This window comes from Cyclopterus lumpus, chromosome 24 (genome assembly GCF_009769545.1).
Source record: "Cyclopterus lumpus isolate fCycLum1 chromosome 24, fCycLum1.pri, whole genome shotgun sequence".
Classification (NCBI taxonomy): Eukaryota; Metazoa; Chordata; class Actinopteri; order Perciformes; family Cyclopteridae; genus Cyclopterus; species Cyclopterus lumpus.
Window position 1 is genome coordinate 16,274,979 of NC_046989.1, and position 21,383 is coordinate 16,296,361.

The 21,383-nt window shown below is 47.2% G+C and overlaps 1 protein-coding gene across 3 annotated transcripts in view; it reads right to left on the reverse strand.

Annotated features, from left to right (window-relative positions):
- The window catches only part of mdn1 (midasin AAA ATPase 1), a 51,428-nt gene that overhangs the window by 7,206 nt on the left and 22,839 nt on the right, over window positions 1-21,383 (reverse strand). The window contains exons 45-88 of one of the 3 annotated variants that reach the window (XM_034527580.1): window positions 21,238-21,354; window positions 20,942-21,150; window positions 20,703-20,851; window positions 20,210-20,409; window positions 19,580-19,803; window positions 18,764-18,877; window positions 17,981-18,110; window positions 17,697-17,803; window positions 17,446-17,579; window positions 16,949-17,115; window positions 16,606-16,726; window positions 16,194-16,407; window positions 15,539-15,779; window positions 15,312-15,435; window positions 14,770-14,934; window positions 14,467-14,681; window positions 13,994-14,381; window positions 13,662-13,774; window positions 12,710-13,385; window positions 12,436-12,597; window positions 11,146-11,431; window positions 10,789-11,027; window positions 10,248-10,343; window positions 10,024-10,118; window positions 9,738-9,862; window positions 9,404-9,556; window positions 8,773-8,882; window positions 8,601-8,674; window positions 8,333-8,516; window positions 8,073-8,217; window positions 7,125-7,271; window positions 6,891-7,017; window positions 6,648-6,753; window positions 6,198-6,313; window positions 5,380-5,787; window positions 5,066-5,292; window positions 4,771-4,911; window positions 3,982-4,202; window positions 3,149-3,310; window positions 2,073-2,210; window positions 1,584-1,719; window positions 1,199-1,374; window positions 865-996; window positions 604-745 (exon numbers count right to left, since the gene is read on the reverse strand). In XM_034527580.1, the coding sequence (XP_034383471.1) occupies window positions 604-745; window positions 865-996; window positions 1,199-1,374; window positions 1,584-1,719; window positions 2,073-2,210; window positions 3,149-3,310; window positions 3,982-4,202; window positions 4,771-4,911; window positions 5,066-5,292; window positions 5,380-5,787; window positions 6,198-6,313; window positions 6,648-6,753; window positions 6,891-7,017; window positions 7,125-7,271; window positions 8,073-8,217; window positions 8,333-8,516; window positions 8,601-8,674; window positions 8,773-8,882; window positions 9,404-9,556; window positions 9,738-9,862; window positions 10,024-10,118; window positions 10,248-10,343; window positions 10,789-11,027; window positions 11,146-11,431; window positions 12,436-12,597; window positions 12,710-13,385; window positions 13,662-13,774; window positions 13,994-14,381; window positions 14,467-14,681; window positions 14,770-14,934; window positions 15,312-15,435; window positions 15,539-15,779; window positions 16,194-16,407; window positions 16,606-16,726; window positions 16,949-17,115; window positions 17,446-17,579; window positions 17,697-17,803; window positions 17,981-18,110; window positions 18,764-18,877; window positions 19,580-19,803; window positions 20,210-20,409; window positions 20,703-20,851; window positions 20,942-21,150; window positions 21,238-21,354 (7,856 nt within the window). Of the gene's footprint in view, window positions 1-603; window positions 746-864; window positions 997-1,198; window positions 1,375-1,583; window positions 1,720-2,072; window positions 2,211-3,148; window positions 3,311-3,981; window positions 4,203-4,770; window positions 4,912-5,065; window positions 5,293-5,379; window positions 5,788-6,197; window positions 6,314-6,647; window positions 6,754-6,890; window positions 7,018-7,124; window positions 7,272-8,072; window positions 8,218-8,332; window positions 8,517-8,600; window positions 8,675-8,772; window positions 8,883-9,403; window positions 9,557-9,716; window positions 9,863-10,023; window positions 10,119-10,247; window positions 10,344-10,788; window positions 11,028-11,145; window positions 11,432-12,435; window positions 12,598-12,709; window positions 13,386-13,661; window positions 13,775-13,993; window positions 14,382-14,466; window positions 14,682-14,769; window positions 14,935-15,311; window positions 15,436-15,538; window positions 15,780-16,193; window positions 16,408-16,605; window positions 16,727-16,948; window positions 17,116-17,445; window positions 17,580-17,696; window positions 17,804-17,980; window positions 18,111-18,763; window positions 18,878-19,579; window positions 19,804-20,209; window positions 20,410-20,702; window positions 20,852-20,941; window positions 21,151-21,237; window positions 21,355-21,383 lie in introns of all 3 variants that reach the window. The other 2 variants (XM_034527579.1, XM_034527578.1) reach the window with 2 other exon arrangements.

A 21,383-nucleotide genomic window follows, 5' to 3' on the forward strand; every position in this document is an offset into this window, starting at 1 on the left:
ATCAAGACTAAATTAAGGCCATGCGGGTGTCGAACACTTAATGAAACGATCCGTTGAGCGTTTATCGTGTTCCAAGACTAAAGTGCTCTGTAGCTGCTAATTTCTAAAAAAGGGCAAAATGAGGCGAAAGAGGAGGCGGCTGGTGGGGAGGGAGACGCAACAAGAGGTTCTGATTCACTCACCAGTGACTGAGCCAGTGTCATTGATTAACACCGGCGGTGGAAGAAGTAGGCATTAAAAGTACTAATACCGCAATTTAAAAACCCACTCTGTTACAAGCAAAGGCCTTGCATTCAAAATCTTACTTCAGTAAAAGTATGTTCAGTAAGTATGTAATCAAGAAAATGACTGCGGGGGCCAGCTGAGAATTATCTTTCCCATTCATGTTCAAATACGAATGCTCATTTAACCTTCCACTTCATTCCCTTCACTGCGACCCTCTGAAATCACAGTACCGACTCTCCTGCAAACGCTTCCGGGAAACTGGTCTTTGTAGTCCCAGAAACCTTTCAAACCACGACAGAACTGTGGCCACATGCACTTCACACATTGCAGGGTTTCTGTTTGGGGACAGCAACACCAGGCCTTGCATGCGGGCCTCACCGTCACCCTCGCCCTCTCCATCGTCTCCGGCCTCCTCCTCCTGGTCCAGGTTGAGATCCTCGGGCAGATCCATGGCCTCGGGCTCCGGCTTGCGGTCCTGTTGACCGTGGTAGGGGTCCACTTCATTCTCATCAAACTCCCGCTGGGAACCAGCAAGAGCACGGATCAGAAAACGGCAAAGCCACAAAGTAAGAGATGTGCGTCGTGTTGAAATAATCAGTTACTAATTCTGGATTCTGGATCTGTGAATTTCTTCATTACCTCATCGCCTTGTTCGTTGATTTTCTCTTTCTCCTCCACGTCCATCTGTTCGTCTTTGTCCTGGTGTTTCTTGTCTTTGTTGGGGTCTGCAGCATCCAAGTTGTCGTCTTTAGCAACAAGCTCAGATTCACCCTAAGAATATAGTGTTGACAAGAAGTTAGGGCATATAAAAAAGAAAAAAGAAAAGACATCCATCTGGCTTAAATAACGATTTAACTTCAAATCAGCAACGTGAAATATTTGCAGCAAAGGTTTTTTTCCAACCTAGTAAAGCGCCGCTCTATAAATTAAAATGTTTCCTTCTTAAGGCTTCTGGAAACTCTGCGCTCTGTACCTCGTCCATGCCCTGGCCGGACTCCTCCTCCTTGTCGCTTCCTTCCTCCTCCTCCTCGTCATCCTCGTCATCCCCCCACATTCTCTCATCCAGAGTGTCAGTCTGTCCTTCACCCAGGTCGCCCATCTTTTTATCCAGCTCCTCCTCCTCCTCTTTAGCCGAATCATCATCTTCACCTGCACATGAGTCAAAGAAGAAAAAACACACTCGGCGAGGATCCTGGGAGACGTGTCTACGTTCATTTACATATCATTTTAAGTTTTCACAGTCCTGACTACAGCCAGCAGTAGCAACCGGAAGTTAAGAGACTAAACTGGAAGTGGAACAAACCCCAAAATGAGTGGGGCCCCATAAGGTCAGTGGGCTACAGACCGTTCCAAGTTACCTTCTTCATTCTCATCCCCATCATGCATTTTGCCATCAAAGTCGTCTGACATCTCGATAGCGTTGTCCTCCGCCTCGATCTTCCCTTTATCCTCCTCTTCCTCCTTTTCCTGGCCCTCCTGTAAAGTGTCCTCCACCTGGAAGAAGAATGCGTGGCTAGCTTTGAGAAATGTTGGTCAAATGATCTAAATCAGACATTTGATAGGCTTCTCATACATTCGGCACGTTCACATAAAGTTCTCATTAAAAACTCTCTTTATCGGTTTTGGCGTAGTCTCTACCTTAGTTAGAAATGCCATATATTGTTATTTTACATACCAATGACACGTCAGTTCTATTATTGTGAGAGGAGAGTTTTCATGCAGCTGATGGAGATAGCTCTTTCTTCATTACAAACTCAGCTCATGGAGTTGAAAGCGTACAAAAAGAAGAATACAAGCCAGTAAGCAGGCCTGGAGTTAAGATGATCAGCTTTGTAAAGTAAAATTACCTGATCTTCATTCTCAATCTTGTCACTGACGTCTTTGTTGCCCTCGCCCTCTCCTATGCCTCCGCCCTCATAGTCGTGAAACTGGGTGGCACCTTCTCCGTCTCCACCGGCCAGCAGGTCCTGAGGCAGGCAGAAGCCCTGGGGAGGAGGCCACAACAAACAACTTACAACTTCATATAATGATGCCCGTGCGGACGCCCTGAGAGGTAATTGAGGGGGGAAAAAAGGAATTGGGAGATGCATTTTAATTTTAATAAATGAATTGTTTATGAACTAAGACCAGGTGAAATGTTCTTCTTTTTTTCAGAACAACTTGTGTACACCCAAGACATATACAGTAATAAACTCATCATCTTGATCTCGGGTGATATCAGCACTGAAGCGCATAAACTATATATCAAGACACTTCTATAAGGTGATGCCTTATATGATGCCGGGGCCTCCAGACCGTGCACTTGAACCCGGTCTGGAGGCCCCGGCATCATCTTTCTTGGAGATTTCTAAATTTAATAGACATTTCAGCTCCCAAGTTAAATACATACATTCTATTTTTGACAATTGTGACACTTTTTTGTGGGCTCCTGTCTCACTGCAAACAGCAGACACTTCACCATGCTGCTTTAGCGACTCTATTTTCAGACCACAGACTAAAAAGAAAGGTTGCACTTCTCCCAAACTAGATTACATCACACTTCTGTGTGAAATCTTCAAAACCGCCACTTCTTACCATGTGACGGATTGCAGACTTTTTGGGTTCATTCGTCGTATTTCCTTGCCACGGCTTTTAATAAAGGAGTTTCCTTCCAGTAAGTTCCTTCCTGTGCATTTGTAGTTTGTGTTTGTTTGGCTGTATGTTTGATTAATTCTACTATTTCTAAAAAAATAAAAAATCAATAAACACGTAAAAAGAAGTAATGCAAATTCAAGATTATCCCCAACACCTTTTTTTCATCCGTTCTTAAATAATAAACACAGGAGGTCTCACTTGTCCCTATATACCCATTTATACATCTGCAATACTTTCTCTCTCTCTCTTTTGTCCAGTTGACAATGAGTAACGTTTGTTGTGTCCGTACCTTCTGGGCGAGCTCAGTGAAGATGCTGGCCAGCACAGACAGCAGTTTGCCGGTGCTCCTGTGAGCTGCCAGTGACGCGGCCACGTAGTAACGCACCATGTCGGTGTAAATCCCCAGCAGAGGCTCCAGATGCACCAGCATCCTGCACGCCCTGTTCACCTCCTACACACACACACACACACACACACACACACACACACACACACACACAGGATGCCCCTTTCTGAATTAAAAATGATCTAAATGAGTTTAATGCCTAAACAAGATACAACTGTGAAGGGAAATAAAATCACAAAACATTTTATTTATTCATTATTATGATCAATAAAATAATGTGGCTTATCAATGGTGCCAATGGGATCACTGGTCAGTTAACATTTTGATGTCAAATGTTAAAAATGTACTTTCATCGTAGGTTTAAATGTTATACAATTGGATTGGAAAAATACATTTTATTTAAATTGGATTTGTTTAAAATAAATAAGTCATTTATCTCAGATGGTTTCCACAAAGAAATTTGTCACGCAATATAATTTGTGGTTTTCTTTACAATGTTGATCAGATGATCATGGTTTCAACTCCTGACTCGCATTGCTTTTTTAAAATTTCAAAATAAAGTTCAAAAAGTCATCTAGGAAATTAATTTTGTAGGTGTGTTTGGAGAAGCAAGTTTTACCTGGCTAACATCATATGAGCATACAAGTGTGGATTAGTTAGGACAAGAATGAACATTAAGAATGGACTATATGAATCAAACCCGTCACTGGCTCCTTCTGAAATGCAGCTGGACAGTAAAGTATTCTAGAGGTCACGTGAGCAGCTGTTCTTGGTACCTGGAGCTGTGGTGGCTGACTGGAGTCTCGGTGTGTCCTCAGGTGGCTCAGCAGCCTCTCCAGCCCGCCACTAACATCTCCCACACACAGAGCCTCCACCTCAGCTGCCAGCCCCTCCTCCAGGAGCAGAGTCAGGTGGCCGGGCTTCAGCAGGTCCTCCACGGGCTCCTCCTCCGCCTTTGGCTCTTTCGCCTCTGCATCCGCCTCAGCACCCTCTGAAACTTCACATGACATCAAAAACACGACATTCGAATTCATCAGCTTTTGAGAACATTTTAAGAACACTTTGTCATTTATAATAAGTTGTCAACAACGTTTGGTAACCTACCATTTATGAATGAAAGGAAGTTTACATTGAACCAACTTCAAAAGTCATCACTTTTAATATAAAATGGGGACATGTAGCTTGTGTGGATCACACCTCACTACTTGAGCTAAGCAACTGAAAAGCCATATGAATCAGCAAACGGCATCACTACCACCAACATTGAGATGTTTTAACATGACTGGGTCGACTTTGTCTCCTTCACAAAACAAGTAATCACGGTGACTTTGGAAGATGCTAATAGCAGCCATGTTCAGACGGCCTCAGTCTTACATTGATGCATTTATCAACACTCGATGCTCAATGTGCGACAGATATAACGTCATGCACCATGCTGACGAGAAGGCTCAGAATTTGATGTAAGAAAAGTTCTTACACCCATTTGGCAACAGGTCAAAGCTGGCGGGGAAAGTTTGGGCTGGCAGATGAACGTCTGCACAGCTCCCCGACCGCATCGTTCTCACCTTTCTCTCCACGCTGCTGCTCCTTTTGCTTTTGTTGCTCCGTCTCCCTCCGCTTCACCAGCGTCTGGACAGCACACAGCACCGTGTTGATGCTCGTCTCCAGCTCAGCAGAGAACTCGGTACAGAAGGCGGCTTGCTGATCTGTGAGGAGGGGGAGATAAGCAGAGGAACTGTGGACTCGTGGTTCTAAATGGGATTTCTTCTCACTGCACAGTCCAGTTTGTCATGTCTGTGAGCGAGATGTCGGTTATTAAAACTTAAAAAGGAACGGTAGCATTCGGCTCGTTGCATTCACCTGAGTGCTGGTGTCCCAGGGAGAGCAGCTGGGTCTTCCAGGTGGTGAACTCGGTGATGCTAGCCTCCACCTGTCCTCTGACATACTGCAGGCTCCGGGTGATGGCCGGGTGGTTGTCCGCGCCGCCGATGCACAGGGCCGGGGTGAAGAGCTGCTCCATGCTGGGCATCTGAGCCGCTACAGCTCCCAGCTGGTCGAAGGCCGAGCAGCACGTGGCAAAATGGTTCCTGTGGAAAATAACAGAGTTGTTTTAGGCCGCTTCTGTCACTCCTACACCAGATTTCAGATAAACCCTTCGGGTGATTATGTTTTACCACGTGTGAAGCGCCCTCTCGGAGTTCTGCTGCGCCACATTGTCCAGCTCCGCCTTCAGGCTCTGTGTCTGCTTCAACAGTTCGTTCATGCGCTGGTTGAGCTGGCACCAGGCGCCGTCCCCCCTCCGGATTAGGCAGCCGGGGGGTTGGCGATGCGCTGCCAGCGGGGACGGACACCTCAAGGTGTTCTGCCTGCAGCTGCTGGTCACCTCTTTCTGCTGCAGGTCCTCCGGACAGCACTGCAACAGCCAGGCCAGCTGCTGCAAGAGGGTGGTGCACTGGGCAGCCAGCGCCTGGCCTCTGCTGACCCAACCTTGGAGAGAGGCCTGGGGCGGGAGGGCACAGCCTGCGTCCTCACTGTTGCTCTGGAGGTGGGCCTTGATGGCCTGGACGCCGTCTGTTAGCCACCTGAGAGTGGTGAGACAATAGGTCAGGCTAGAGTATTTAACAGCACAGCAACACATTGTGGATCGCCTCAACTTAAAGCTATTGGGTACATTCTAGCTGCAGGCCATCTATGGCTTCATAAAATGTAAAATTACATCAGAAGCATTTATATTATTGTTCCATACTAAAGGCCTAATTTCCCCCAGAGATGAGGGCACATGTCCCCCAAATTTATTATTATAAAAATAATAATAAATAAACCTCTTATCCAACTTTCAAAATCCAGATGTTTTCATTCAGTCTTCTAAAATAATGCCAGTTGAACATCCAGGGGAAGACCTTATGGAAATACGATCATACAACCACTTCTGAAGTCAAACCCTTTCTCCACACGGTGCCTCATACACATAGTCGTGTGGCAGCAGACTGACCTGAGATGGACCCACTGCTCAGTGAGCTTGGCCAGTCGTTGCCTCTGTTTGAGGAGCAGCTTGAAGAGGTGAGAGGAGAAACCTCGACAGCGCTCTATGTTGCCCAGACCCAGCTCCTACAACCAAACGGTAACACACACACACACACAAGCATCAAACCACAGAGCCAACGTACACAGATGCTAAGATTTACATCTGGAACCTACGGAAGCCCGGAGAGGCAAAATATTTAGTTGATCCACTCGCTGAGTTTATGACTTGAATAGAATTAAAAAGAAACTTGTTTCCCGTTTTTTTCCTCTGTTCTTATGTCATTAACACAGTAGAGAAACAATTTAGATTGGACTTCTTCTCCCTCCAACGTCATACCGTTCAGACAGACGGCTGTAAGAGTGGTAAATACAACAAGCTGTTCTGTTCAGTAAGTTGTTATCAGTATCGGTGTCTGACCTTGGCGGCTTGCTGAAGAGCAGTCTGCATGGTTGTTCTCCTGGCCCATGAACGGTAAAAGTACTTCTGACATCCATCCCATGCCGTCAGCAACTCTGTAAACAACCTGCAACACCACGAACGCAGAGAAAGTGTATAAGAGAGCGCAGAATACACAATCTAGAGTAGACCTGGCAGTAGTTAAACAAAAAGGAACACAATGCCACTCAGCTGTTGGTGCATCTATGAACAACTTGTATTTACATGCTCTCGGCCGGCTCCTGGTTCCTGACTGCAGAAAGAGCGGTGCTCATCTCCAGCGGCTGCATACAGAGTGTTTGCTCTGGGTCAACTGTCCTGTTCCACGTCAGACCTTTACGGTACGAAAGACCTAAATGGGAGAATGATATAGAGAGGTTTGAAGACAGTCTTTGCCCCCCTCCCCCCCTCCGAGTCTTAAATTACTATGACGCCTTCAAATCAGAGAGGAAAACTCACCAATTCCTGTGAGCATCTTGAACAGATCTGACAAAGCTCTCTGCTTCTGCTGCAGGATGTGCTTGACCTCAGCTTTCTGCTTTTCTTTCTCTGCTGACGTGTCGATGTTGAGGTTCTGCAGGTCCCGAAGGTTGCTGATGACCTCGCCTGGAAAGAAGGGGCAAGAAAAGAACACTGGATTAACACTCAGGGCATTGCATCAGAATTAAAATCCCAAAAGTGCATCTTAAAGAACAAGAGGTATTACAACATACATAACCATTCAGTAACTTCAGCCTTTTTATTGCAGTCAACAGTGCTTTCATGCACAAACATGAAAAAAAGGTCCAACCACTGGGAAGAAAAGACCCAAATTATGTAACTTTAGCTGAGAATACTTACTCACTGAATCTATGACAACCAACACCGCAAATTCAAAAAGGATACAAAATTAACTTTTCTTCTGATTACCTTATCAGTAGGTAAATACTGAACAACATTGTGCTTTGAAGAAAATGCAAAGCACCAGGACTCACTTCAACCTGAGGTGTAACACTGACATCTGAGTCGGGAGGAATTAATAGCGTGACGTGAAAAATGTGCCTAGCCACGCCTCCTCTCCGGCGTGTCTAGCGCGAATGAAGAGAAGGATCACAAATAGTCTGGCGGGTAAACTCATGCCAGTAAAGCATTGCAGAAATTCGCTTCACTTATGGTGTGAACGAGAGTATTAAGGAGTGTGAACAGACAGCACTCACAAAAATCGCCTTCAAAATAAAAGCACAGGATTGCTTTCTTAACATTTCTCTTGCCCAAGCAAAAGGCTGAAAACAGTTCCGTGACCCCCTTTCTTATATAAAGTCTATGGTATCTACAGAGACCTTCTGCTCCTCTTTCTCTCTCCTCATAACATACAGTCAGTCTGTCCATTAGATTTTGATGTTTCTTGTTTACAAGTGGGATTCTTACCAGTGAAGTAGTCCAGGTCTTCAGCCAGCTCAGGCACCGGGTGTTTCTTCAGCAGCTGGACGCACAGTTTCTTCATCTTCCTGGACAGCACAGGCAGACGTCCCTGAAGAGATGAAGCATCAACTCCTTCTTCTGGACCCTCCTGCTGAAATGCCCAGTTTAGCTTAAGTTATTCACTTATTATTCATCACCATAAACAATAGTTTGATTAAAAGGAAAAGCGATTTCACAATAATGGATAACAATGAAAACACTTGTACCTGCAGATCTCTGCCCTTCCCAGGCAGGCTGCTCTTCAGTGCCCTGTGAACCCGATGGATGGGCGTTTCCTCTGGGTTGGCGTCCACGCTGTCCAAGCTGGCGCTGCTTCCCTGTTCCACCAGAGAGGGTACACTCGGACCATTCATAGCCTCCTGGAACTTCTTGACAAACTTGAAGAGAGTCCTGAGGAAAAAGAATACAGAGAGCAATGTCAGTGGCGGGGCATACAAAAAGTAATTGCACAAAGTATTCACAGTGATAATTTACCGATGCGTCTTCTCCACCGACTGTTTGATGGACCAGAAACTGACATCGTTCCACTTGGAGATCTTGACAAAGTCCTGGGGACAAAAAATGGGCACGCACTGTGTTACTCTGACCCGTGTAGACAAGGTTTCAGAGTATTTGTACGCGACGTAGAAAAGACAGCGATATAAACCTTGAGCTCCTTCTCGATGGGCTGTCTGAGCTGCCCGATCCTGGTCTGGATGGCGTCAGAGAACTGACTGTAGTATTTGTGCAGGTTCCACAACAGGCTGGACAATGACTCTGTATAACAAGGGAAGCGTTAAGTGGTCATCCCCCCACGAGAATAGTGCATCCTCTCTCACAGGCAAAAAGAAAAAAGAAAAACTCGACCGTGTATCGACCTGTAACTATAGGATACGTTTGGCTATACATAGGTCAAATGTATTTTTAAAATGACTGAAGAGATGAGATGGTATTTTCCATCACAATGTTGATTTGAGTTGAAATCCAATCAGTGATGTCTGGTTTCCGTTGTCGGGTCAACGGATCGATACAATTGTCAATATTGACACAGCCTATCAGGATTTGATTGGTTGACAAACTGCTGTTCTTTTATACAAACAAATGCCTGACACTGTGGACTGTTTGCTTGACCACTGACCCTCACTATTGCATCCTTTTGCCGGTTGCTTGTCACGACGGCGATATACAGGTTAAAGCTTGGCTTTGATAAGAGTCAACCTTATTCAAAAATAAAGGATTACCTCACGGCCAGTACGTATTGAATTAAGATAGACTTGTATAGAGTGGGGATGGCTGACCTTGTTCTGGCTGGTTGGGGATCAGCAGGAGGTGGCAGTGGAAGGTCAGCAGCATGCCTAGGCGGGTGTTGAACTCTCCCAGGGTGGAGCCCTCCATAAAGGCATAAAGGGTTGAGGACACCGAGGACAGTGAGAGGCGCTCCACCTCCTCACCTGGAGAGGGCAGCAATGGGGAGACAACAGAGAGTCTTAGCAGTCAATGGTGTGATTATTTGTTTTGCTATACAATTAGCTGCTTGGTTAATTGTCAGAAACAACTGTCATCTAAAATGTTTGTATCGTCAGTCGGTCATTGAAGTGAATCGACGCCCACCCAAAGCCGCTGTGCATGTACCCGTGTTAGCATCCGTCTTTTGCTCCTCCAGATATCGCTCTACCAGCTGGTAGATGGAGAACCAGTGTTTGGTAGATTTCTCAGTGTGCCGCTTCACCGCGTTGTCCAGACTGCTCGACCAGCAACTAGCACGTGAGAGACGACGGGAGAGGACACAATCACATACTTGTCATGGCGTTGTATTGCAGCTGAGAACAACACAGGACAAGCTGAGGACTCTCATCTCGTAACTGAAAGCATCAAAACATGACAGAAGATGCTGATTCAAGCCCCCTTTGTGTCTTACTTGAGCTCCAGTTTGCGCCACTGAATAATCTGCTGGGTGATGGGTTCCAATTCCTTCCGCAGAGAGACTGACCGGCTGGCGTTATTCTCCCACTCCTGATAGGAAAAGGCAGAGAGCAGACGGGTACCGATTTATTTTCTCGTTAATTAAATGCATTAACACTAGGGGGCGCTCACTAATGCGATTACACGTGGCACCCGAGGAATCTTGCAAACAGAGCTCACCTGTGCTTTACTGAGCAGGATCTCCAGCCCGTTGAGGAACTTGGCCAGTGGACTGGCCAGACTGAAAGACATAATCCTCTCCACGACCACAGTCAGCTGGAAAACAACACACAGAGACAGAATAAACGATATAGAACATAGCAGCACGTTGTCGACAGGCCACAGGACCAGACCGGTCACATGGAATGTTATGCACTGATTTTTCTAAGCTGTGTAGAGATCATGTAGTTTTGCACTTGTAGATGGACATCGTGGGTTATGGTCAGTGATTTGAGTTTGTCATCAATACTCCAACACAACAAAGTAAACTTATTTTGCCTTTAAAGATGCAAGATACCACAGTTGGTTTTAATAAACTTTATGTGGCTCAGCTTTTTTTTTTTAAAAAAGGTTGGAAAATGTCACAGGTTTGATCCTGGGAATAACCAACGCTTGTCCATCAAGAGACCTTGCACCCTGTTGCATTTCTTTCATCAAGACACTGAATTCCTATGCGCTAACGTACCACAAGCCCTTGATGTAAAAAGAAAGGGTAACTGACCTGTATGAGAGCTGGGTGCTCTGGCCATTCCTCCAGTCTCTGCTTCGCTGCCACACTCAGCTGCTCCAGGACAGGAAGACAGAGGCGGGCCTCGCTCATGTTGGGCTGCTGGTAGAAGTCATAAGGTCCTTCTGGGGCGACTGAAAGAACTTCAGGGCCGCCCAAGCCCTGCACGGTGTTCTGGAGGAGGGCGGAGAGCAGCAGTTCACTGCCCGTGAGCTGCTGGTCCAGTTCAGCATCTGAGGGGCAAACACAGGTGGTCATAATCCACATTTACAAGAGAATATTTCTGCTTTGCTGCTGGAAAATGATGAAAAATGTGTTCCTGTTGTATAACGACAGACAACAAACACTAACCAATGAGATGATAGAAGCGCGACATCACAGGGGAAGCAATCTGATAGGAGGAGACAAGGGCTTTGACGTGTTCTCTGCTGTGATCGGCTGGTCTCGTGCTCTGGTACCACAGTGATTGGGCGTATCCCAGACAGAGGCGCTGATGAACCTGGACCACTGTGTTCATGACAGCCGGAGACAGGAAGCTGCTCTCGCTGGACTCCTCCTGGATGTTCTCTTCCTCCTCCTTTAGTCCCAAGTCTGCTGGGCCCTCTAGAGTTGGCTGGGTCATGATGTCTGCAAAGTCCTGATGAAGTATGAACAGAGACCTTTCAATGTTTCTTGTTGAGACTGATTGTCCATTGGTCTAAATTAAGACATCTGGCTTCGTGCCAAATCTCATGAAATTTGCTTTGGATATGAACGCTAACTAGAGGGTGAATCTTAATGGTAGTGATGACCTTTGATCATGATTGATATAATAGTAGCGTTCTCACAGGGGCAGGTAATATCAGCCTATTAATGCAAAACAACGTGGTGTGTTGCTGCATTTTGGGAAATACAATACAATACAATACATGTAATTTAGCTGACGCTTTTATCCAAAGCGACTTACAATCATGTTACATTCATACACTGTAGACACAGCTACAGGGAACAATTCAGGGTTAAGTGTCTTGCTCAAGGACACATCGACTAGGGCGGGGATTGAACCGCCAACCCTCTGATTGAAAGACGGACCTGCTAACCACTGACCCACAGTCGCCAAATAGAATTAGGGTCGATAGCTCCATCTAAATAATTTAAAAAGCAAGCCGGCTAAGTCACCTCACAGCAAGAGGGGTCCCGATTCCGGGTTGGGCGTCCGGATCATTCCCCGTCGCAACGTGGGTTCCCCCCTGGGATCTCCGGCTTCCTCCCACAACTTATGGGTTAACGGGATACTCTAAATTGCCCGTAGGTGTGATTGTAAGCGTGAATGGTTGTCTGTCTGTCTTTATATGCGCAATAAACTGGCGACCTGTCCAGGGTGTACACTGCCTTCGCCCAATGTCATCTGATGTCCCCACAAACCTGAATAGGATAAGCAGTTCGGATAATGGATGGAATGGTGCATGCTTTTTGAATACAACTTTGTTAAGGAAACAAGGGGCTGCAATGCCTCTCGTCATCTAAATGATAAAAACTGACAGCTGGCATCTTTCATTCAACATCATAATCAAAACGGGTTGTTTCCGAGATAAAACATTTAGGAGAAATGGCCAGTCTGTTGAAGCTTCACCAGGATCTGACCAGCGTCTTTGTGAATACCTTGTTGAACTGGGGGAACTGGCGTCTGAAGTCCCTCTCCTCCTGCTCGTCCTCAGTCAGTCCTGAGCCGTGCTGTCGACTGCGGTTGCGGTAAAGACTGGCCTCCATCTGCTCTCGCTCTCTCTTTTGTCTCTCCTGGTCATCCCACTCGTTCACCAGGGCCTGAAAAGTCAGCAACAACACAAATTCAATTTCGCAAAGGTTGAACAATTTGAATTCTTTAAACGTTAACCCAGATATCCAATCTATCTCGGTGTGAACTTGAAGCGCTGACCTGACAGATGTGTCTGAAGAGGCTGCGTGACTCGGGGCTGAACTCTCCTGTGGACAGGGTGTGACACTGCACATACAGCAGGGAGTTCAGGAGAAGCGTGGAGGACTGTGGGACCACGTGCTTGGGGTCCTGCTGCTGGGGCAGGAGCTTTGCCAGGCAGCGCAGACTGTCTGCGCAAGCCCTGGAGCAGAGGAAGTCCGCTCGGGCCAGGTAGGATGGCAGGCTGGGGGACAGGGAGGGGAAGGCCAGCAGGCAGGAAACCAACTTGGGCAGACCGGGCACAGGCGTGAGCGAGGCGGCCACCTGGGAGGCCACCAGCCGCATCCCGTGCCGGAGCTGGAGGATGGCTGTCCGCACCGGCCCAACCACGTCGGGGTACATGGGGTAATCCTCCAGCAGCCTCTGGCAGAAGCGCTGCTGGGAGTTCTGCCACACAGCCTCCTCTTTCAGCAGGACCTGGACTGCAGACCTGGACTTGGAGGAGGAAGAGCCCTGCAGGGCCTTGAGCAGGTGGGACAGCAGGGTTTCCACAGCCGTCGCCTGGCCGATGCTGCACAGGTAGTGCTGCAGGTCCTGGAAGAGGCGACCGTACTGCGGTTCATGGGGGCGACATGCCTGCTTTCTGGAGAGCTCAGCTATCTGATCCTTCACCTGCTGCATACGGATCCACAGGTACCTGCAAACAAGTCAGATACACAAGATTAAAACACATTTCAGAAGTCTGTCTCCATACATTACTACCGTGACACATTTACATTGAAAGAAACATGGTGCACTGTAGTTGTATAATTTGGAATCGATTATTAATTTCCATTCCCCGGTCGTGAATGCGCATGAGCAAATCCGACCCTTCGCCGGTCCCACTGAGACTTTGTGGTGATTTTTTACTTGGATCCGGCCAGAGGTTCTCAGTTATAATATCACATGGTGAGAACCTGTTACTGGTACTGACCTGATTCGAGGATGCTGGAAGCCGTCCGTGGTGCTGCTCTCCTCCAGCTCTGCCCCGGTCACCAGCTGAGACGACAGGCTGCGACCTCTCCACTCCTCCTGCAGCAGAGCCAGCTGGAATAGACACAGAGGGACACATGCCCGTCCCATCATCAGGCCAAAGTATTATCTGGGTTTGAACCACCTTCTAGTGACTACCGTCCCAAAGGAATATGTAATACTGGAAAAGTTTTTCACAATACATGCCTTGGATTAATTAATAGCTATGTTGTGAAGATGATTACATTTAATATAAATGTTTGTGAGAAAATAAAAAAATCAATAGAAACCGACCTCCTGCTGTAAGTAGTTGAGTTTGTAGGCCCTCTTCACAGCTGGATCAAAGATAGTCTGTGGTGTCCACACTTTGATCTGCAGCAGGCCCATGTTGACCCAGAACACTCCAGATCGGGCCAGTTGGTTAGAGCCTTGGACCTTGCTTTGGACATACTGCTGCAGGCAGGTGATGCAGGCCTCAACCAGGCCGTTAGGGAGCAGATTGGGCGGCATGAAGTCTCTGAAGACGGTCTGGATCTCCTGGGCAGCTATCAGAGGGTCGGGGTCCTCCACCAGGCTCTCGCAGCTCTCCATGTAGCCCTCCTGCAGACTGGGAGGCAGGAGGTCAGCCATGCTCTGAAGTTGGCGACGCAGGACCGCGCCCTGGAGCCTAAAGTCTGTGCCTCTGGAAAAGTAATCGGTGTGATTAGTAAACCCCAAAAAATTGTAAATGCTTTTGAAGACAATTTTCTTTTCATGTTTAAATTTACCTGAACTCAGCCAGTGCAGGGAGGGCCATATTATCCCACAACACAGCAGACACGTCCTGCAGCTGCTGGATCCTCTCCTTCCACTCCCCCAGGGTGACATGGGAGAGGGAGAGGAGAGCCGTCCCTGATGGTTCCCACCGACCTTCGGTCTCACTGCTGCACAGCACTCCCAGCATGCAACTTGACCACACTGCTTTACTCAGCAAGGCTGGTCCCTAAAGACAACATGGATCTGTATTAAACCTGCAGGAGATCTCTGAGATAAACACAGTGACATCAACAAGAGGCTGTTTAGGTGAGTACCACGTTGTCTGCTCCGTGGTGCGGCTTTAGAGATGGCTTGGTCTTGGGACTCAGCGGGTCCCATTTCAGCCAGAGGTTGGGGTCTGAGGTCACACTGCTAGTCCACAGGGCACCCAGAGCCTCCGATAGCAACTCACACCAAACAAACTGCAGCTCCTCGGCCGGCTAAAAAAAAAAAAAGATTCATGGGGAATAATGAGTTACATTTTGCATCTTTGAAGCATTTTATATGATAATACACAGCGGAGAGCTGACCGAAAACCAAGACGATTACATGGTTAGCGTCTTTGGCCCTTCGGTCCACCAGGACACTCGTGAATAACTGGTTCTATTGCACAATTAGGAGTGTACCGTTAGAAGATTGGATCACATATTGGATCACAGCAAATAGGGCTGTACCCAAATCTGACTTTCCTAAATTTAAGCTGCAAATTTGGGCTAATACTTCATATACATGTTAAACTCAACTGTGGGACTGTCTCTTTTTTTCTATTGATATTGTGTAATTTTGGTTCCTGTTTTATATTCCTTGGTCTACTGACCCTGTCACTGCTGAGCAGGAACCAGAGCGGTTGGAGCTGACTGACGTTCATCGGTGTCGACTGCAGGCAGTAGCGCAGGTGTCTGGAGAGTTCTCGACGTAAGCTGTCCTCCGCCTCCTGGTCGCTGCAAATCAACGGGGAAGAATTCACTACGCAGCCTGTCAATTGTTTCAACATCAGTCCGCATTAATTGTTTGTGCTTTGTTGAGGAAGACGTAGCATTTTACCCAGGAGAGAGAGCCAGGTGCAGCAGGTCAGTGCTGAGTCGCAGCTGGTTGAGTACAGCCAATTCCTCCATCAGGGGCCAGAGCTGAGCCCTACGGGTGAGCTGCTGCAGCTCCTCTCTGGCCAGGTGGACTCCTTCCCACGGCTCCTCGCCCTCAGGCAAGGAGCACATCTCCAGCAGCCCTCTGGAGGTCATCTGACGCTGCTGCTGCTCCACGCTCAACACCAACCTCTCCAACACTCCTGGTGGTGTAACATTCACACAGAGACCATTTAATAATCAAGCTGCCGTTTTCTCTTTAGGTGACAAAACAAGGTTCAACAGCACATGAGCATGTCCTGTGCACGCAGCAATGTTTATGACACCCCACTTAATGAACAATACCGTGATGATTTAGGTTTTGCTCAGAGCCAGAACAGCAGTGGGGCTAAAGATGTAAAGATGTGAAACGTGGGTTTATCCTGATGGGAGCATGACAGGCAAATTAGGTGCCAATTAGATGATGGCTTATCTTCAGTCCATCCATCAACTATCCCATCACTGTTGAGATATCTCGTGCTGGACTCGGGACGCAGCTGCCAAACAACCCACTGACAACACTGACTGTCGCTATTCTCAGGCCCTACAGACACACCAGCGTTGCGGGTACACCTCACCAGACTTCTGTGGATCCAGCTGGTTGTTGGCCAGCAGAACAAGGCCCCAGGCCTCCAGGAGACTCTCTTTGATGTCCAGCCCGAGCCCGGCGCCCTGCAGTCGCACCAGCTCCTGCCTCCATGGACCTGTGGTGCCATCCAGCCTTAGATCGCTGACATCCAGAGCTTTGCTCAGTAGCCGAAGCCGAGACGCACACTCAGCCACCGACTCCAACTGGAGGAGAAGGCACATATGGTTTAGTTTGTGAAGTAATTCAGATGCAGAGATTACACTAGACTGGCTTTTAAATACTCTTTGTTTGGGGGTTGGACAACCATATTAGACAAGGCAGAAAGACCATAGGAAAGACTACTACTGAGAGTAAATATCTGCAAATCCCAGTAAAGCAGAGCTGATGAAGGGTCTCCAGACCTTAAATGGCAGAGCTTTCCCGAGGGTTTTCTGGATGCCCTTCAGAGCCGAGGCCACAGACACGGGGGTGGACAGAACAGTCTGGATGGCTGCTGAGACCGCCTGCAGCTCCTGTTGACCTCTGGAGCACAGCAGTCACAGGTGTTAGTCAGTCAAATATATTAACTGTAGACATATATATATATATATATATATATATATATATATATATCCTGTAACACAATTGTAGCATATTAGTAATATATCAAATACAACTCTTCAAAGAAAGTCCTATTGCATCGTCATACCATCTCTGAAATGTGAGAGCAAATGGAAATAAATAAAGCAAGTGAAAAGTGCTTACTCAAATGCGCCATCAGTCTCTCCCAGCAGCAGCTGGGGCAGTCGCAGGATGAGGTGTTTCTGCACCCACTGCCAGTGCAGCGACAGCACGGCGATGCCCTGTGAGTCAGCCGACAGGGTGCTGCACATGTCCCAGAAACGATCGAGCCACTGCAGCAGCTGCAGGATCTAAACACAGGCGACAGGTAGAGTGCCATGAGCGAAGCTCGACCAAGGGCGTTTACATTTTGTGAAGATTTGAAGACTTCCTTCGTGATTTATTTTCAGATTTTACCCAGGAGGCGGACTTATTATTATTATTTTACCTTCCATTTAGTTCTTATCCACCCGATACAAGCTGTAGAATTTGTGAAGTGAAGATTTACATTGCCTGACAAAGTTGTGTTGTACAGCACTAAATGTACTAAATGCTAAGGTGTGGACTAAGTGTGAACAAAAGAAAATAGAACAATTGTGTCTGTAAAGTGACACAGTAATAAAGAGAGTAGGTTCTGACACCTCAAACATGATGTGATCTGAGATGTAGGGCTGTCCGCTCTGCACCGCCTGCAGGGTGAACGAGTCCCACAGGTCAAAGAAGGTCCGCAGGTGCATCAGCACTGGGTGGGGAAGGTGACCAATGTCCACAGTCCCTGTGTGGGGAGAAAAGTGCACGTTGCACAAACTGAGTTACATACTACGCCGCATGCAGTGTACCTCAGGAGGAAACATGTATTTTTTCTTTTACAGGCGGCTGTTGAATCCCGTACCTTTGCTGAAGGCCGTGGCTATTCTCAGGGCGCAGTTCTGAGCCGACAGGTTGATAGCACAGGTGCAGATGACAGACCTCTCCTCCCTGTCCGTCATCAGAACGATCCTAACAAAACACACACAAACAAAAGTCAAGGTTGTTTCATACACGTCGTGACATTTTAGAAACCAAACTCAGTATCGCGCTTCTAATTCTTAGCACCGTTTTGATTCGTTATCCTTCCACTGACTTTTTCGACTGTAGCAATCTTTCAAACACTTGACGGGCAACCTCTCGGCGTACCTGTTTGCAACGGCGTTCAGTGCCTCCAGAAACTCCATGTATCTTTCCTCGTCCTCAAAATTGCACTTGTTGGCCAAAATATCCAGATACTGCTTGTTCCACCGCATGTCCACCAGAATCCTGTATTCGTCTGGCAAAGTGACAGAGAGAGAGCGGTTCAAACGCCGTGGAGATTGGCAGCAGTATGTGGAGTCATTCCCGGATGGATTGCTGAACGGGCCTACGTGGGCCCCTAGCCCCCCAACACACCAACCAAGAAGAGACTCAAAATAACTACAAAGGGACCAAAACATTATCAAAGAGATGCAAAATAGCAGCAAAGAGTCCAAAAACAACAACCACTGAAGGTTAAACAACCACTGAGACTAAAATAGCAACAATTAGACACAAAGAAAGTCCAAGGAGACTCAGGATGACCACAAGGAGACAATAACTACAAAAAGACACAAAAACAATGAGAAAAAGAGGCGTAGTAACTATTAAGCCGGAGAAACACTTATGTAAGTGAGGCCTTTTGCATGTCGGTGCCGAGGGGCTTATTGTCTCATATTCCTGTCGTGGGAACTTAAGTCAAATGCCTGATGGAAAGGCGTAGAACGTACAGCAGTGAAAACAGTGCATTTGATATATTCTCCTTCCATCACGGCTAAGCCATTAACTCCATATTGTGAACTAAATCATATCAACAGTCACAGCGTATTCACTAAATACCTTGTTATTCATTGTTATGAACATTGCTTTACCTTAATGACCTGTACTACCTTAGAAGTCTAAAGAGTTTACCTGTGCTGTGAGGCTGGAGCAGCTCTGCAAGTGACTTGCCCTTGGCAGCCAGTTTGCTACCAAACACAGCCTTCAGAGCCCGGTTTCCTGCCTCCACCTGGACCAGAGCCGGATCTGGAAGAGTCAAGAACCACACCCATTTTAATTTTGGCAAAAAAATCACACAATATGCACTACTTGTACATATAACAATACACTCAATATGTGTATTGTTCAACATATCTTTATGTAAATAAACAGTAGTAGTAGTTTTAAAACTATTATATTTCACCAGAAATAACATGTCATTTGAGAAATCAGTTTCCCCTCCAAGGTTTCTTTGAAAGATTAAGGGCTCCATTAAAAACCCTTTTCATACAAAGAACCATTTTTGGGGAAAAAAGGTCTTCGAGGAGTGTTGAAAGCATGGGTGTTAAAAGATCCTCCCACCCCATGTGTCCGTCCCCTGAAACTGAGACTGTGCGCCATGACTGTTGTGGGTTGCATTGCGCAACATCATCATAAAAGGGGTTCTTGGTAGAACCTTCTGGCGGGGGGGTTCTTGTTAGCACCCACAGAGGCAGAATCCTCTTTAAAAGGTCCCAAGACGGTTCTCCTATGGGGACAAGCCAAAGAAACCTGTATGGTTCTAGTTAGCACCTATATTTCTAGAGATTACTGGTCAGTGATGTCTATGTCTCCAATATTTAAATTGTACCTTGAAATCTATCGTCGCACATGAATATCTTACTTTTAGAGAATGAAACCACTGCCCTTCTGAGTGTGTGTGCGTGTGTGTGTGTATGTGTGTGTGTGTGTGCGTGTGTAGTCACAAACCGGGGGCATATTTGTAGCTCTTCCCGAGGTGAGAGAGCCAGCTGCTGCGGAGGATCCAGTCTCCATGAGAGGCTCTCTCTGTGAGCAGTCTGACTGCTGTGGGGATCAGCCTCAGTGTGTCTCCGTCCGCCAGATCCACCACTCCTCCAGAGAACATCAGCCCTTCATGGACACCACTGCTCTGCAACGCCCTCTGCAGGTCACTCAGACTCAGTGGACGGTTCCTGTGGACGATACAATTTTGAGCAATTGTTTTTCTTCTTTACAACTGGCATCTTAACTGTTCCGTTCCAGACAGCCAAACTGCTTTCAGCGCATGCACATCAACGGAGGCCAAAAACTACGACTTTTATCTTTTCATCTCTCGTCAGTAATTACGCTTGATAACTCCTTTCACTTTTCACAGTTATGCTTTAGCTGACATTGCAAGTAAAGTTATCCACCACACTTCAACTTACTTCATTTGAACTCCTTTTAGTTCTTGGACTGATTATTAAATTTCCCAAAACATTTTTTTAAAAATGTACACATTAATTTGGTTTCAACTGCTACTTTAGGTACATTAAGTGCATCATCTTCAGGTACATCTTTAGCTTTCTGTTGCACTTCTCGTGTCGTCGCTATCCTTACCGTTTGCCCTGCATGCTGAGGGTGTTCAGGCAAAATGAGAGGACCTGTCCGTCTCGGAGGACGGCAGAGAAGCAGGAATCCTCCGTGGAGAGGAGGGCGGACGGGAAGCCATCAGGCCAAACTCCAGCACACAGCAGCCCACTGCCCCAGTCCTCTGTGTCCAGGATGGCCAAGTGATGCTCTATCACCTGTTGGGCCCGCTGGAAGGAGATAACAGAACACTAATGTTTATTCATTCCTTGGGGAGCATGGTCGTGCTCACTAGATGTTTTGAAGGAGGAGGAGAAGTGAAAAGCATTTGGATTTAGGATTTGACGGACCGGGGTGTAAATGCATATTTTGTAAATCAAAATATTCCGAAAAACTTTCCAAAAAAAAAAGAATTCCTTCATTCTTCTGTGCATTTACGATCCGTAACTAACAAATCCTACTTCGAGTGCCTTTTATAGAATGCTAGTGAGACATTACAGTTGGGTAAAGCATTGGCGTTTACCTTTTGGCTGGCGGCGGTGCGCTGGCAGAGCGAGTAGGCCTCCCCACAGGCATGCTGCAGGGCGCTGGGCAAATCGATACCCCGCTGCAGCTGGCAGGACAGCAGGGTCGCGGCATGGAGCAGGGAGGCCACCGACGAGGCCGGGGAATCTGAAAAGGTAGAGGCCAGTTGTTGTTTTTTTAGCAATTCTGCAGATTGACTGGTAGCACAGGTATTTGTTGTCACCCTTCAGCGCTTACCCCAAATGGCAGATTTGATGGTTTTATGTATTTGAATCAGCAGATCACACACGCAGTCCCCGGTCACCCCCGCGGAGTGAAGCAGGGTCTTCAGGTCTAGCGTGTCCCAGCAGGACCCCTCGTGCTCTCCCGGGATGTACACCTCCACCCCTCTGTTTCTCATGGCTCTGGAGAGTTCCCCATGCGCCGGGTCCATGGTCATGAACAACCTGCAACAGACCCCGAGCACAGCTGAGCATGCACATATTTAAAAAGGCTTCAACAAGAAGTATACAGGCTCTAATATTGCGTACTACCTGAAGTTGGGATGCGGGGTGATTTTGGGGGTCTTCCCGTCTATGACGCCGCGTTCGTTAATGGTGAGTGATCCACCGGGCTCCAGCAGAGCATTGAGGCGATCCAGCACAGAAGCGCTAAGCAAATAATACTTGATCAGTGGAAT